The 14,391-nt window shown below is 38.0% G+C and overlaps 3 protein-coding genes and 1 non-coding gene across 10 annotated transcripts; 2 read left to right on the top strand and 2 right to left on the bottom strand.

Moving 5' to 3' along the window:
• The first annotated feature begins 1,441 nt into the window (after nt 1–1,441).
• LOC18023540 (pectinesterase inhibitor 10) lies at nt 1,442–2,477 on the top strand. The gene has a single exon (XM_006407854.2). The coding sequence runs from the start codon at nt 1,456–1,458 to the stop codon at nt 2,275–2,277; it is 822 nt and encodes a 273-aa protein (XP_006407917.1). The 5' UTR covers nt 1,442–1,455; the 3' UTR covers nt 2,278–2,477.
• A 554-nt stretch (nt 2,478–3,031) lies between these two features.
• LOC18023539 (INO80 complex subunit B) lies at nt 3,032–5,540 on the top strand. 4 transcript variants are annotated; one of them, XM_006407853.2, is made up of 7 exons: nt 3,032–3,215; nt 3,621–3,954; nt 4,053–4,581; nt 4,669–4,769; nt 4,861–4,950; nt 5,030–5,157; nt 5,251–5,540. In XM_006407853.2, exons 2-7 carry the CDS (start codon nt 3,652–3,654, stop codon nt 5,396–5,398), a joined length of 1,299 nt encoding a protein of 432 aa, XP_006407916.2. In that variant the 5' UTR covers nt 3,032–3,215; nt 3,621–3,651; the 3' UTR covers nt 5,399–5,540. The 4 variants fall into 4 exon arrangements, with proteins under 4 accessions (XP_006407916.2, XP_024015387.1, XP_024015386.1 ...); XM_024159619.1 differs by having other exon boundaries at nt 3,607–3,954; XM_024159618.1 differs by having other exon boundaries at nt 3,032–3,251; nt 3,607–3,954.
• A 572-nt stretch (nt 5,541–6,112) lies between these two features.
• On the bottom strand, nt 6,113–6,184 carry TRNAH-GUG. The gene has a single exon. It is a non-coding gene; the product is annotated as a tRNA-His (tRNA).
• A 306-nt stretch (nt 6,185–6,490) lies between these two features.
• LOC18023538 (serine/threonine-protein phosphatase 4 regulatory subunit 3) lies at nt 6,491–13,790 on the bottom strand. Of its 4 annotated transcripts, none has more exons than XM_006407852.2 (24): nt 13,454–13,790; nt 12,814–12,894; nt 12,597–12,696; nt 12,414–12,498; nt 12,265–12,314; nt 12,031–12,110; nt 11,669–11,728; nt 11,224–11,323; nt 11,049–11,126; nt 10,664–10,731; nt 10,345–10,413; nt 10,185–10,262; nt 10,011–10,106; nt 9,682–9,752; nt 9,450–9,527; nt 9,232–9,325; nt 9,023–9,124; nt 8,660–8,856; nt 8,452–8,566; nt 7,985–8,116; nt 7,796–7,903; nt 7,612–7,721; nt 7,405–7,527; nt 6,491–7,314 (listed from the first exon to the last, which is right to left on the bottom strand). In XM_006407852.2, exons 1-24 carry the CDS (start codon nt 13,496–13,498, stop codon nt 6,834–6,836), a joined length of 2,601 nt encoding a protein of 866 aa, XP_006407915.1. In that variant the 5' UTR covers nt 13,499–13,790; the 3' UTR covers nt 6,491–6,833. The 4 variants fall into 4 exon arrangements, 2 of the variants coding, with proteins under 2 accessions (XP_006407915.1, XP_006407914.1); XM_006407851.2 differs by having other exon boundaries at nt 8,660–8,853; XR_002900767.1 differs by lacking the exons at nt 6,491–7,314; nt 7,405–7,527; nt 7,612–7,721; nt 7,796–7,903 and having other exon boundaries at nt 8,660–8,853; nt 9,232–9,320.
• Nucleotides 13,791–14,391: the final 601 nt, after the last annotated feature.

Here is a 14,391-nt window from a genome sequence, read left to right as displayed (position 1 = left end):
TGTCGTATACTCGTATAAGAGAAAACAGTAAGTACTATTTGCGACCAAAATTCCACTAACTTACAAGACAAAAAAAAATGTTTTAAGAATCATAACTTTTTAGCTTAAAAATATCCAATGTTTTTAAACCCAACCCGGACAACTACCCGGAGTGTTCTTCGGGTTACCAGATCACTGGGTTAACCTGAATCAATCCGAGTCAACTATGGATCAACTAAGTATATATATTTGTTATGTTTTTTAATAAATTTTATAATTTTTGTTATATTTTTTCTGCTGTGTAAAAAAAACAAGTTTTTATAAAAAAATTTATCACTAAATCGCATTAATTATTTTATATCTTTTTTAATTATCTTATATCTTTTTTGTATAATTTTTTTAATAAAATTTTAAATAAATATACACTAAGTATTGTGATCATCTTAACTATATCTTTTAACATTTATAATTATATTTTTATTATATATTCCTCTTCTTTCTATTTTTTTTAAACAGTAAATTTTTTACTAGAAAACTTGATATTATAAAACTTACAACTGTATAATGGTGAGAAAATTACAAATCATTCAAAAAAATATAGAAAAACAAACCGTTATTACTACTAAAAACATTAAAATAAAAATATATATTAATTATTTCATAAAATCTAAAAATAATGTAGAAAATCCTAGTAATGTTTTTTGACTTTGCTACCGCCTCATTTTCTTCATCTTCTATTACTCTAAGTGCTCTGCATCTTGTTCTAATTTTGTTTTTCAAAACTATATCGTTTTAAAAAAAAAATCATATATTCATAAATAAAGTTCTAAAACTATTAATTTTTTTTCCAAACCAGAAACCCATCCGAATCGGGTTTTGCCGGTTCACCGGGTTTAAACGGATTTTTTTAGGTTTGAACGGTTTAATAGCATCCGGATTTTTAACAAAAACCAAACCGGGAATTTTACCGGATCGCGGTTCAACTGGTCGGACCGCCCGGTCCTATCCGGGTCTGAAAACACTGAAAATATCTCATCATTTCTTTTAATCCGACGGTGCTAAATAAGCCCCAAAAAAGTTGTTTTCGTACCTTAAAAATTTGAAACTAAATTTATTAATTTCAACCAAAGGTCATTAGTAAGAATTAAGACTTTGAAATGGTGACGGGTAAAGGTAACAGATTTCTAGCTATACATAGAATTTTTAGATTTTATCTACTTCGAATAATACAAATGTTTTTAAATACACGAGACGTTAGTTATCTTTGACGTGTTGATCTATTTTCTCGCAAAACTTCACAATACGAGTTTACAACAACCCTCTTAAAAGAAATGGATATTTCAATTCTGAAAGTTGCTTGAATTCGCCATTTGCGTTCCGCCGATCCCCATTTTTTTTTTTCATTCGTTCCCTTTTATCTTTCAGAACTCCGATTTTTTTCCTCAACAAAAGGGAACGAATTCGGATAAAAAAAAAATGGAGTTGAATAAAACCGTTCGGATCATCGCGATCGTTACGGTTTCTACGTTGGTCACCATCTTCACGCCTGTGGAATCCAAATGGGTGCCGCTCAGCGATTCCTTCGTCGCGAGATCTCTACTCCGTGTGTTTCCACCTTCGAATCCTCTCTCCGAGTCAGAGTCTCCATCTCCAGCACCAGCTCCGGGACCAGTAAGTATTCCGGTAAGTCCGTCGACGGATATTGAAATCGGATCTCCCGCCGATTCCATTTCCCCTTCGAATCCTCCGACGGCGGAGATAGATATGGACTCTCCCGCGCCGTCACCAGAGGCTGCCGCCGATTTGGTTTCCCAAACAGCTAAATCTGCAAAAACGCTTATGAATTCGCCTAAAAACCTCTTGAATAGTCAGCCATTGTTATCTCCTGAGATCAAAACCATTTGCGGCAAAACCGATTTCCCTCCCTTATGCGAATCTGCCATTACTCCTCTCTTAACGGCTCAGTTGAAACCCGACGCTTCCTCCGTCCTTGTTCTCGCGATTCAGGCTTCGATCAACGCGACCAAGGCGGCGACGACCACCGTCGAAAAAGTAGCCGCCGCCGATTGCCAGGAGCTGTACGACGACGCCGTGACGAATTTGGAAGACGCGGTTAACGCCGTCAAGTCACGTGACATTGCCACCGTTAACACCAACTTGAGCGCAGCGATGACGGATTACACCACGTGTAATGACGGTTTTGAGGAATCAGGTGAGCCTAACCCGTTGGCTGACGTGGCCGATCAGCTTACGAAGATGGTTAGTAACTGTCTCGCAATCTCGACGCTGATCAAGTGAAATACGACTGCGTTTTCATGGGTCATGTGAATGAAAAACTGTTGTTACGTTTCTATGGGGATTAAATGGGGTTTGAACATGGTACTACGTCATTTTCGAACATCCGGACATATTTATGAAGAGGTGAAGGTTTAGGCTTTATTATGATAAACCCTAAGATGATACTTCTTGCACGTATCTCCTCATTGTTGTATTGTCATGTGTGGATGTCATTTTCTCGTAAAACAAAGTGATTATAATCTAATATATATACATAAATGTATATGTGGAGATAAACACTGTTTTTTTTTCTGTTGTTGGTGGTGATCCCTAGACAATCTAGTGAAATTGAATCGTTGTTAAGAATGTTGTTTGCTATTGTAAGATGAATACCTCAACAACGTTCGGAAAATGATAGTCTCTTAGAGGAAAAAATGTAAATATGGTTTTAAATATGTTTCTATGGCATATCTTTAATTCGATTTCACATTTAGAGCCCAAAAAAAAGATCTTTAATTCGATTTTGGGGAAAAACTTAAAATATATTACTTATTTACCAAATTAAATACAAAAGCTAGTAAATGCAATGTTATAGCTTTTTGTAATTGGGCCTGAATGTTAAGGGCCTAACCCAAAAGTTCCAAAAATAAATTCTTGTCTAACGCTTTGACCCCGACAAAGAAACGCGGTGCGGTCTCGCCGGGGATATTTAAACGGCACGGCATGGACGGGAAAGAAAAAAAAAAGGAAAAAAAAAAAAAAAAAAGAGAAAAGAGAAGAAGGAGGAGGGAAAATCAGAAAAATGGAGGAGATAAAGATATGGGGGCTAAAGGGCACAAACTTCTCTTCCACATTTACCCTTCAGTTAAAGCCAATCCACATACTTGCGCTCTTTCGAGACACTTCTTCTTCTACTCAATCCCATCTAGGGTTTTTCTCTCCTTCATCTTTGTGCGCAAGTTCGTTCCCTCTCTCTCCCTCTCTCCCGACTCCTGGTTCGTTCCCTCGTAAATTGGTGTTACTGTCGGTTCTTGAAAAATTCGATATCGGTAATTGAGGAGTAGGTGTTATTAGGTGGGTTTAGTGTCTGGTTTCTCGATCGTCTGTTGTGGATACCACTCTAATATGTGATTTGTTAGAAGATGCTATTTTTGATTGGTTTTTTGTGTCAAATTTGAGAATGCAGTGTACAGTTTCAAATCATCTTTAGAAATGTCTCCGTGGAAAACAGAATGTGAGGCTTAGTTTTCTGTGAAAATTGCTTCTGAGTAAACCAACATTTATTATGGCTTTTGTTGCAGATGTTATAGCTCAATTACTATGTATTAACTCTCGGGTCACTGTGTTTAGGTATTCTGCTGCAGCTATTCTCGCGACGGTAGTCCCTGAAATCTGATGATAATGGAGACCTCCGAAGGTTCTGCTTCTACTATAGCTGGCTTTATGAATAGGAGAAGGAGAAGCTCTGTTATTCGCCGACCTCGCGACATAAAAGAGAGCTTGCATAGTTTCACTTTTATGCCTCCCTCAACACAGGCAAACATTGCTCCTATGATTGAAGGTAACCCAGATTTTAGCAACGCCGATAGTCGTTGTGGGTCTGCAAGTGAGAACACACTGAAACTGAAGCTTAAGCTTGGTGGTGTTACTCGTACAATCCAAACCAACTCAGAGGCCGGTTTTTATACAAAAGCTATGGTAAGACAATTGAAAAGCCTTGGTTTTGTCCATCTTCATTGCCTTAGTTATTGTGTCCTTGTTTCTTTTCTGTTGGCTAATGTTTGAGAATTATGCAGGATAACGGACAAAAGCCCGTACAAAATAATGTCAAAGGAAATGTACCAGAGCAGAGATGTGTTCAGAAAACTATGTATCTAGGAGAGATACATCGTTCTAGAGTAAATCCCTCTGAGACTGTGAATGGAGCATCCTTGAGCGAAAAGAGAAAACAAGGTCTTAAAAAACGTTTATTGGATCCAGAGCCAGACAGTGATGATGATGGAGATGAGGAAATAAGATATCTTGAAAAGTTAAAGTCTAAAAGAGTCAGCAGGGATTATCATCAAGTTAAAGAGGGTGACGGAGGTAGAAGCATACACAGCAATGCTGGCCACAACATGGAAGACCAAGAAAATTTCTCATCCGACCAACATGCTTTAACTGAAAGGAAAAAGCTGAGGATTGATTCGCTGCCACAAGTATCAACAAATGGACAAATACCTACGACACGTACTCGGGCTCTCCAGTCTGGAAAAGATCCATATTCTCCCATCGGGTCAGGTCCACTCGAATATCCTGATGGCTTACCGTGCCCCTCCTCCAAAAGTGAGTTGCACACTTTCCCTTTCGCTTTCGAACTGACAAAATGATAGCTGCAAATGCTGATTCTCTAAACTTTGAGCCGTTTTCCAGGACAAAAACAGAAGCTTTCCGAGGTAGAGCAACAATCCAAGAAGGCCGAAGCTGCACAAAGACGGCGAATGCAGTCCGAAAAGGCTGCCCAAGAAGCCGAGGTAAAGTGAATACATTTTCTCTGGTTAATGTATAGTTGCCAACACAAGCAGAATGACAATCTAAGCTCTTCTTCTTTGTCTTCTTCACCAGGCTGAAGCTATAAGGAAAATACTCGGGCAAGATTCAGGGAGGAAGAAAAAAGAGGAGAAGATTAAAAAGCAGCAGGAAGAGCGAGCTCAGGTACCTAAAAGTGCATATGACATCTTATGCAACTTCTCTCACTCTCCTTTTGTGTTGACGTCATCTTTCATCACCACAGGAGAGAGCTGCAAGATCAACCACACTCGCATCAAACACTGTCAGATTAGTTATGGGTCCGAGTGGAACGACTTTGACATTTTCTGAAGACATTGGTCTTCCCGATATCTTCAAGCCGATCACTTACAGGTAAGCAAGCATCTGAGTATACATATATCTATATGTGGAATGCTGTGGTTTTTGTAACTGTGTTTTTTTTTTTCTGTTTGGATCTTTCTTCAGTTATCCTCCTCCACGAGAGAAATGTGTGGGGCCAAATTGCGAGAAAACTTTCAAGTACAGAGATTCAAAGTCGAAGCTACCACTATGCAGCCTCAATTGTTACAAGGCTATTCAAGAGAAGATGCAACAATCTTCGATTCAATGCTAATTGCTTAACAAGTTTTGGTGCAATATATATTATTTAACACATAATTGTATTTTAGCATGAAGCAAAATTTGGCATCTTTTGGTCAACTAACTATCGTTCAAAAGGAAACTTGGATTCCGGTTGCTAGGCGCATAAAATTGAATTGACCTTTATTATTATTTATTAAATTGTTGTTTTTTCATCTTCGCTAGTCTTCAAAGTTGAAACCAACCAATACTGAGACGAATTCGTAGGAAACCCAAATTCCAGGTTCCCTTTGAAACTTTAATCATGTTTCCATCTTCTCTTGAAATTGACCTTTACTTTCAGTTTACCTGATAAATTTGTTTTAAATCTTTTAGTAAACCAAACAAGAAATATAAAATAATAAGAAACATCGAAGTGCAAGAAGAATTTTGCTAGAAACCCAATTACATAATTAACTAAATATCTGATGACGTCAAAAAAAATTAACTAAATATCTGATGACGTCAAAGAAAAATTAACTAAATATTTTATTAGTGGAATTTGGTTCAAATTCGTGTCATTCTTTCATACAAGGAGCACATTAGCACTATCGACGTTTATTTATATCACAAAAATTATTGGGCCTAATTAGATCCAAAAAATAAACCTCAAATCGATTATAATACCAGTGGGTTAAGGAGAGTTTATAGCCTCATATTTCCATTGCAAATTTCGGCCCAATAGAATAAAAAACAATGAGATAAAATGTGTGGCTGCTGGGATTCGAGCCCAGGTCTCCACGGCCACAACGTGGAATTCTTACCACTAAACTACAGCCACTTTGTTGTCCCTACTCGGAAGAAGTTACTACATATCTACTCCAAATTAAGTTTTGCCAGCAAAATACTCAGGGAAGGAGAAGCTGGTGAACAACTGACGCCATCAATCTCGTTAATCTGCTTGGTACCGTCATTTAACAACTTGGAACCAAGAGAAACTCTAAGTGATATAAATCAAATCCAAACAACCCAGTTAAAAATCAACACTTTGGCTGCCGGAACCACCTAACAAAACGAGGTGTTTTAGTTCATCTTTTGATCGAAGAGAGTGGAATTTCCACAAAGACAGACATCTAACGAGGATCAATAAAAGAAACCATTAGGAACTTGAATTTAGAAGAATAAAAAGTTAGTTGCTGATAGACCATGTCTTACAATATGCAATTGACCAGAGCAGAGACCGCTAAGTTTTTCCAAAGATGAATATAAAATAAAAACCGGCAGCAAACACTATGGACCAAGACCCCGTTGTATCTCAAATTGGCGCTCGCTATACATTTCCTCCTCCGTTGGTTTCCCCAAGCTTTGTTTTGCGGTTACTCAAGTCTCCTTCTCAGTCTTAAAACTTTGAAGGTTTTTTTATTTGCACATGAGAGAGAGTGCCTTCTGTCCACAGCCACAACTATAAAGAGTCCAAGAGTGTTAAAATCTCAGGATCCATTTACAGCCATTTCAGGTGATGATTTGGGAGCTACTACCAGAGATTCTTCCCCATTTAGCTTTCCATTGTCTGATGTTCCGTGTTCGGAACTGGAAACTCCATCATCCTTATGATTTTCATCATCTGAACTGCTGCTATTATTCTCTTCACTACTTCTCGAGTTCTCAGGTTCCTTTGCTACAATTGACCGTATTGCAGATCCAGTGGTGCCTTGATTTTTCTTACCCGTAAGCACTGCATGGCTCAGCGTCGAACAGAGCACAGCAAATACATTTTCTCTTTTCGAATTTTTACCCATCCGTGGTTTCTTGGACGGCTCTTGTTCTCTTTCTACGCAAGGGGATTTTCGCTTCAGCCCAAGGAGCTCGCCTTCCTCCTCCTCAGAGGCTACTTGCTGTTTCCGAGGAGGAGGTTTATAGTCTTCATCATCTTCATCGTCCTCATAGTCAACCAAGCCTCCAGACCTCGGGCTACATAGTTAACAGAAGAAGCAAGCAAACCCATTATACAAACATAATTGCGGATGCCTTCCATAAATTTTCATATTGGAACTACTATACCTCGAAGAAGCAGGGCTTGCAGCCACTCCATTTGCAAGAGGCTTTGGTTGTTCTTCCTGTGTATTACTACAAGCAGGTTTTTCCTTTTGTGTATTAGAGGCAGATGCAGAATCTTCTTCATCGCTGTCAGTACCAAAATGTGTGAGAAAAGCTCATTCAAGCAGAATAATAAAATAATCATGGTTTTAACACCCATAGATAATAAACCTGTCTTCATTGAAATAATCTTCCTCCTCTTTATCCAACGCACGCTCGTCAACTCTTCTTCTCGGATCAACCGCATCAGCAGTGCTTTTCGGTCCAGCACTTTCTAAGCACTGAAAACACATTGTCAAACAAAGACACATAAGAATTTTTCCAAAGTAAAAAAATCAAGATCCAGAGGCAATACCTGTTCATACTTGACCTTGAAAGCCTGGATGGAGGTCAAGCATTGAAATGGGGCCAACTGGTCCCAAAACGTATCGACTATGTATTTGAGCAACAGAGTTGCATTTCCCTACACACCAAAAAGGAAAATGATCAATAATACGATAACATCCACTACATAGACGAAAGGGGAAAAAGATGAAAAATGAACCTTGCGTATGTGCTCAAGCAGATCCAAGACTGCAGAGTTCAGCAGATTGTACCGGTTGCCATTGGCAATGAAGACATCTATAATCGGTTTCAGCATGTCGTTCTTAACAACGTAATTCTGGACATATTCATCCTGAAATAGAAATATATTTCAGCAATTCTGTAGCATTTTCTAGAAAAAAATTTTCACCTGATGAGCTTCTTTGAGCCATGATAGAAAATCAAAGGTAGCGTCAGTTCAGAAGAGAAGGTCAGTTGTCACAAGCAGTTTAATCCCTTACAGAAAGCCTACCATATGATACCTACCACTTACAAGAATTTAAGTAGGATAAGGTTATCTAACTATTTAGCAAACAAACATGAATAGAATAGCTACCACCAATATGACTCAATTCTTTAGAGGGAGCAGTCAGGAACTAGTTCAGATGACCAATATATATTGCCTAGGGTTCAAACAAATCTACTCACATGCACAGATAGGAGAGTACGGACAAATCGTATAGCCGCAACCACTAGGTATTTTTCCTTTCTCCGAGTGAGATGCAAAACCTTTTCAGTCACATTGTTCTGGAGAAAACTGCATCTGTAGACAAGAAGAAATTGGCAACAAATGTCAAATTGGATCCAGTATGAGAATAAATCAGAAAATCACCAAAATATGCATCAACATGATTACTTTGTTCTGGATGAATCTTGCATGATGCAAAAGCACAACAGTTCACATATGTTCAATAGGACTTCAGGCTTTGTGCGAATCCTTTTGGATGCACCATCAGATGTGTTGCCTGACTTCTCAGGACATGAGGCAGTAATAACATCCACTAATTCAGGTAGATGCTTCTCGTAGAAAATATCCATGATATTCGCTCTCTGCTAAAATGGCACGCATTAAAGTCATAATAGAAGTCAGGATATTTATCTACCAGATTATAATAGAAAAATTGAAAAGACACAAGGTTGGGGTGGGGGAAAGGGGGGGAGATACCACCCCTTTCTAATTATATGAAATTGAGGGTATTGAAAGAGAACAAGGATGCACCTGAGCTCCACCAGACAATGCATTTGCATCCAGTAAGGTTCGGATAATTTCTAGAAATTGACAATGCATCTTATCACCAAAGTCTTCCATCATTCCCTTGACCTATTACCAAAAGATCGGGACAATTATTACTTGAGTCTTATAAACAAACAAAAAAACAAGAACAGCCTTGAAACTGAGAAACAATCCAAAGGCTTCCAGAAAATTACCAGGAGACCGAGGAGGGGGGTTCCTTCTGTCCGAACAACATACGAACGTAAGAGGTTGGGGTCTTGGGTCAAGAAAAGAATCAGGATATCTGTCCTGCATCCATAACAATATTTATTTTGAGTATACAGCTTATGAATTAGCACTGAGATTTCTTAACGGCACAAGAAAATAGAACAGAGTAACAAAAATGAGCTATCAGGTCTAATCAATCGTATACCCAGTTAAAACGAGCTTCTGGTCTGGAATCTGCAAGACTTCCTCTATGACATGAAAAATGCCTTCATTAATAAGGTCCCTGTAGAATCATTGAAAGACAAGCACGCAATTAAGAAATAGATCACTAAAGACTTCTTATAGAAGCACTTAACAAAGAAAAGGCAATAACACTAATATAATAATTGCTACAACTGTTCAACACCAATTGCATTTAGTTTCTAGTGAGTACATACCTAAAAAGCCGCAGCTGCTGCACCACTTGGAGGCTCTTGCTTAAGCTACAAAATTCGTGCAAGAAATATACCTATTTTATTGAAAATGAAAACACATCAGTCTGACTAACTCAACTGAACAGCAATATTTTTCTAACGGAGATCTATAGTTTCCATTTAATGTCACATGTAGATCATCTGAGCATCAGGGCTAGAGATCGGGGATCCCAATAAAATCTCATACACCCAAAAGATTCCAACTAAAATAACTTTTATAAATGTCATTCACTTCTACAAAACAAATTGAGCCTTAAACAAAATGAAAAATGCCTCGTGAAGGCAGGAAATACCAAATTTTTCTTGGATTCCATAGATGTAGAAGGTGACCTCAGCCTTGCAAATAATTCTTGAATGAAAGTGCTATCGTCCTTCAGCAATGAAACAACCTAGAGAAGATACGCTTTAGTTAAGCAAAAATATGGGTACATGCTTTCAATGTCATAGAATTTCTATGGACAACTTACAATGGCATTGTTCGCATGGATTACTGAGTTCAAGTTTGCAACTATAGCATCATCTAGTACTCTAGCCAAAACAACATCCTGTAAAAAGCGACAGAGAGTGAGAGACCTAATACCACCGAAAAAGAGGGTAAAAGATTTAAGAAAAATTATGGAATCCAACCTTCAAGTAACCAATTCTGTACGTTTGGTGAATCTTTGACAGGACTAAGGGGTCTTTAATTGGTATGGCCTGCAAAAATGAAGGGATATACAAAAGAATCTGATAACTTTTTTTCCCAAACACCCTAGATCAATCTTCTTTCTAAAAATCAAAGAAACAAATCCCAAAGTACTCATTGTGAGCATGTTAACTCTCTAATATTTGGTAGGCATAATCTGTTCTTATAAAAGGAAAGCGTCTCAAATAATCTCTAAGTCCAGTCTACTTTAACTGGTCCTGACCAACAGGAAATAATAAGTATAAGGGAACATTCTGTTACCTCCTTAAAAACAACATGCTCCTTCAGAAAATTCCGGTGATGCTGAGAGTGAGGAACGCCGGGGTCATCTGTAAGGAGAGTCAACATGCAGCGTCATTTATTGACGCTATATATGAGACAACGGCCAAGAAAAGAGAAAGCTTCACATTGGCTATAGTATTTGTGTTCCCAAACGCAAACCCTTATGAAAATGTCTATTTGATCCAGCAAGCCTATCCATCTAATAATCAAAGAAGCCTAAGCTTTTGGCGTCCATGTACGACAAAGGATATGAAACCACAAGGAGATTCCTCGACAGTGAAAGTATCTAGAAGGCCTATGCTACAGATCCAGCAGCTACAGGACTAAGGGATCATTTAGGTTCAACTAGTGATATCAAACTTACATTCAAGGCATCCGATAATTTCCATGATCAGCTCATCTCCAAATATTTTCTCCAATATTTGAGAACTGTTGAGCAAAACTGCATATACAAAGATATAAGAAATGCTGAAGATCAAGAAAAGATTCTGGAAGATGTCGATGGAAGAAACGATAATGATTAGTGTGTGAATACTAACTGATTCCCTTGACAATATTGAATATCATGTGAAGGCCATCAACATTTTCCAAGTCCTCGCATATTTTAAATACACCCATCAGATTCCGGAAGAAACCATGCTGCACCAAGGGAGAAGATAAGTTAAGGAGGTTTCCAGCATATACTCCTCAACACATGACAAACTATATTGATTTGTATAACAGTATATAAAGTTAAGAGTAGACACTGAAATCACAAAGTTTGAGTAACTTATATGAAAGAAAACAAAATAGGGCTCAAACTATATCAATGGAGATTTCCTTGCTATAGCTTGCTTGTAAACATAAAAACAAACTTAATTTTACTAAAAGCGTTAAAAGTAAAACTTAAGCGTGGAGTGAAATTTTCCAGATAGAGTGCAAGCATAGATATAACACTAAATTGAACTAGCAAGGACAAAAATACAAGAATGCTTAATAACTTACATCCTTCAAAATAAGTTCAGTTAGACGCATCTGATCTGTAATGCCACTCTCTGTAACAATCTGCAAGGAAGATGGAAAGGTATAACAAAATCTTTAGGAAAAGATAAACCCAGGACACAAATCCAAAGCATCAACGAATTATTAATTAACAATAAACTTATTCATTGATAGCGCCTACACGCTCACTAAGGAGATGAATATGATAGTGCAAAATACAGTTCTAGTTCTAGGAGTCAAAAATGGATACAAATAGAGGCAAGGATACTTAAAAATGATGCCTTCACAAATATTTACGGCTAATTTTGAACGTTCCACCACATATGAGACATCAATAAGACATAGGGGTAGTAGAATCTTAAAACCTTTAGTATTAAGGGAAGTGTAGTAAGCTCTACAGCAGGAAGCTCCCTCAACTCACTATTCAAGCTGTGATATGTTTCGCCTGCCCAATCACAGATAATTACATAATCAGATAATAGATAATTAGATGATTACATTATCAGAAGGTAAGGTAAAATAAAACTATATTAAATTAAGAGGCAAATCACAATAAACAAAGATCAACTAATATAAAAAATCCAGAAGAAAATTCTTACTGTTCAAAGAGCTGAAATGCAAATTTCGTTGCATGGTACAGATTTGATCCCTGAATATTACGCACACCATAATTGCAGTCATAAGTATTGTGATATGTAGAAATGAAGGACGAAATTAAGAAGATAACGGGAGAACTTTCGTAACTGACCATACATAAGAGCACCCCGCCGTCTCTTGAAAGCTCAAAGCCAATTCTGTTGAGCGCTCTGGGTCTCTCCATGAGATTATTGTGTCTGTACATTGAAACAGATATCACTCATCAACACACACAAAATAAACAGAAACCCCAAAAGATATCACAACTAAGAAAACCAAGACGGACAAAGGCTACCTTCTTGCTTCCTGTAGATATCATCAGAGTTGATGGGATGCACAAGTAAAGTTTCGTTATCTTCTTCATCAATTACACATAGACTGAGTTCTTCGGAACGCTGCATCATATAGCATATCAATTTAGCTACAAGTCCTGAAAGTTTATTTACAGAATAATTGCTGCAGAATACCGGCAGCAGGAGGAAGTGAGAAAGTCAAATAGAATCACAACAGACCTCCACATAGTCGATGCTTACATGCCCAGTTCCTCGATCATCCCATTTACCATCTTCATTCAGATGATAGACCTTTACCCTCTGAACAATTGATATAAAAGTGAGAAAGGCTGTTCCCCCACAGAGATAGAGGAATGATAACATATTCGTCCTATCAATTCAGCACAACTCATTAAACAACACACTTTTCTAGTGTTTTTCATGTATCAATTTTAGAGATTCGTTTTCTATCGAAAAAAGTAAGGTATACCACATGGTGGGAAATCTACTGAAAATTATCAGCTAACACTGTCCAAAAACCAACGGGAACTAGTGGATTACGCTACACTACTCGACAGAGATGAATACACATAAACATCCAGAAAGTAAAAATCACAAGAAGTGAACCATAGAAACGAGTGAAACAACAATTCCCATCTTTGTGGTGCTTTAAACCGAGGTATCAATTGAATTGCACAGTTATTTGCTGGGTAGCCATGAATTTCTTCAATAAATAACAAAGCTTAGAAGCAGGGAGTGTCGTTCTATTAACGAACAAGGATTCGAGGGTAAGTACTCTACAAAAAATTCTACTAATCGAGAAACCCCCAGTTCGAATCAAGTGACCGAACAAGTAAAAAAAGCAGAGCGAAATACACACCTGCATCGCATTAGTATTAGATTGCGACTTTTCCGGTGCGCCCATCACTGATTTACCCACCTCCAACACCAAATCGAGCCGAGAAAGTGAAATTCCTGACCGACGGTGGGACACCGAAGCAAAGTTAGGGTTTTGGAGCAACGAGAAAGGAGAGGAATTAGACGCCGACGATAAAGGCGGGAGATTCAGCTCTCGAAGGGGACGAAATCAAACAGAAAACCCTAACCACCACAAAGAGAATCAAAAAAACATTGACATTCTCTCTCTAGCTTATATTTTCTTCTGGGAAAGCCTTCCCCAACCTTCGAAACGCAATAGAGTCGAGAGGAAAGGAAAAAAAAAAAAAGAGAAAAGAAGAAGAAAAACAAAAATTAAAGCAGCGCAAAAAATTATAATTCTTCATACGTTATAGACAATATTCCATTAATACCCTCAGGAAGAATGGATTTTTACTAAAAAGCCATTCCGCTTAAGGGAATACATCCACACGCGCTCTCTTCCCGCGAGTCTGCTCGCTATCTCTAAAAATGACAGCCTGTGACGTAGGACAAATAACAAGCAAAAACGTTTTGTGTAAAAGCCAATCAAAAGGCGCCAGGTGGATCTTTGATAGTCCACGACTGTGAAATTAGTGCTGTTCTGGAGAGTATAGGTTATGTGGTCAGGTAAACACCCACGTGGATTTAGATTGTTGGCGGATCTATCCAAAGCGCAACAAGAAGGAGAGACAGGTAATCGAAACCTCGACACGAGCTGTGTATCCTTCGCGGACAGACAAGGGGTTCTTTCGTCATCAACATTTTTTTTTTTAGAGCATCGACACTTAAAATAAAAATATGTTGTATATTTCGTTTACCAAAATCCTAATTACTCCTTCGGTTGACCCAATTCGACGTTTTAACACTTCACCTAAACACTGTTAAGTATTCTTGATGTTA

This window comes from Eutrema salsugineum, unplaced genomic scaffold, assembly GCF_000478725.1.
Source record: "Eutrema salsugineum unplaced genomic scaffold, Eutsalg1_0 scaffold_13, whole genome shotgun sequence".
Taxonomy (NCBI): domain Eukaryota; kingdom Viridiplantae; phylum Streptophyta; class Magnoliopsida; order Brassicales; family Brassicaceae; genus Eutrema; species Eutrema salsugineum.
The sequence above is the reverse complement of the archived record's forward strand: the minus strand, read 5'-3'. Positions and strand labels throughout refer to the sequence as shown.

Excerpts from the sequence above, each read along its gene's own strand:
- LOC18023540 (XM_006407854.2), top strand. The coding sequence starts at position 1,456 with ATGGAGTTGAATAAAACCGTTCGGATCATCGCGATCGTTACGGTTTCT.
- LOC18023539 (XM_006407853.2), top strand. The coding sequence starts at position 3,652 with ATGATAATGGAGACCTCCGAAGGTTCTGCTTCTACTATAGCTGGCTTT. Across the intron at positions 4,582-4,668 it reads ACCGTGCCCCTCCTCCAAAA|GACAAAAACAGAAGCTTTCC; the intron begins GTGAGTTGCACA and ends GCCGTTTTCCAG. Across the intron at positions 4,770-4,860 it reads AGGCTGCCCAAGAAGCCGAG|GCTGAAGCTATAAGGAAAAT; the intron begins GTAAAGTGAATA and ends CTTCTTCACCAG.
- LOC18023538 (XM_006407852.2), bottom strand. The coding sequence starts at position 13,498 with ATGGGCGCACCGGAAAAGTCGCAATCTAATACTAATGCGATGCAG. Across the intron at positions 11,127-11,223 it reads CAATATTGTCAAGGGAATCA|TTTTGCTCAACAGTTCTCAA; the intron begins GTTAGTATTCAC and ends TTGTATATGCAG. Across the intron at positions 8,117-8,451 it reads GTACTCTCCTATCTGTGCAT|GATGAATATGTCCAGAATTA; the intron begins GTGAGTAGATTT and ends TTTCTATTTCAG.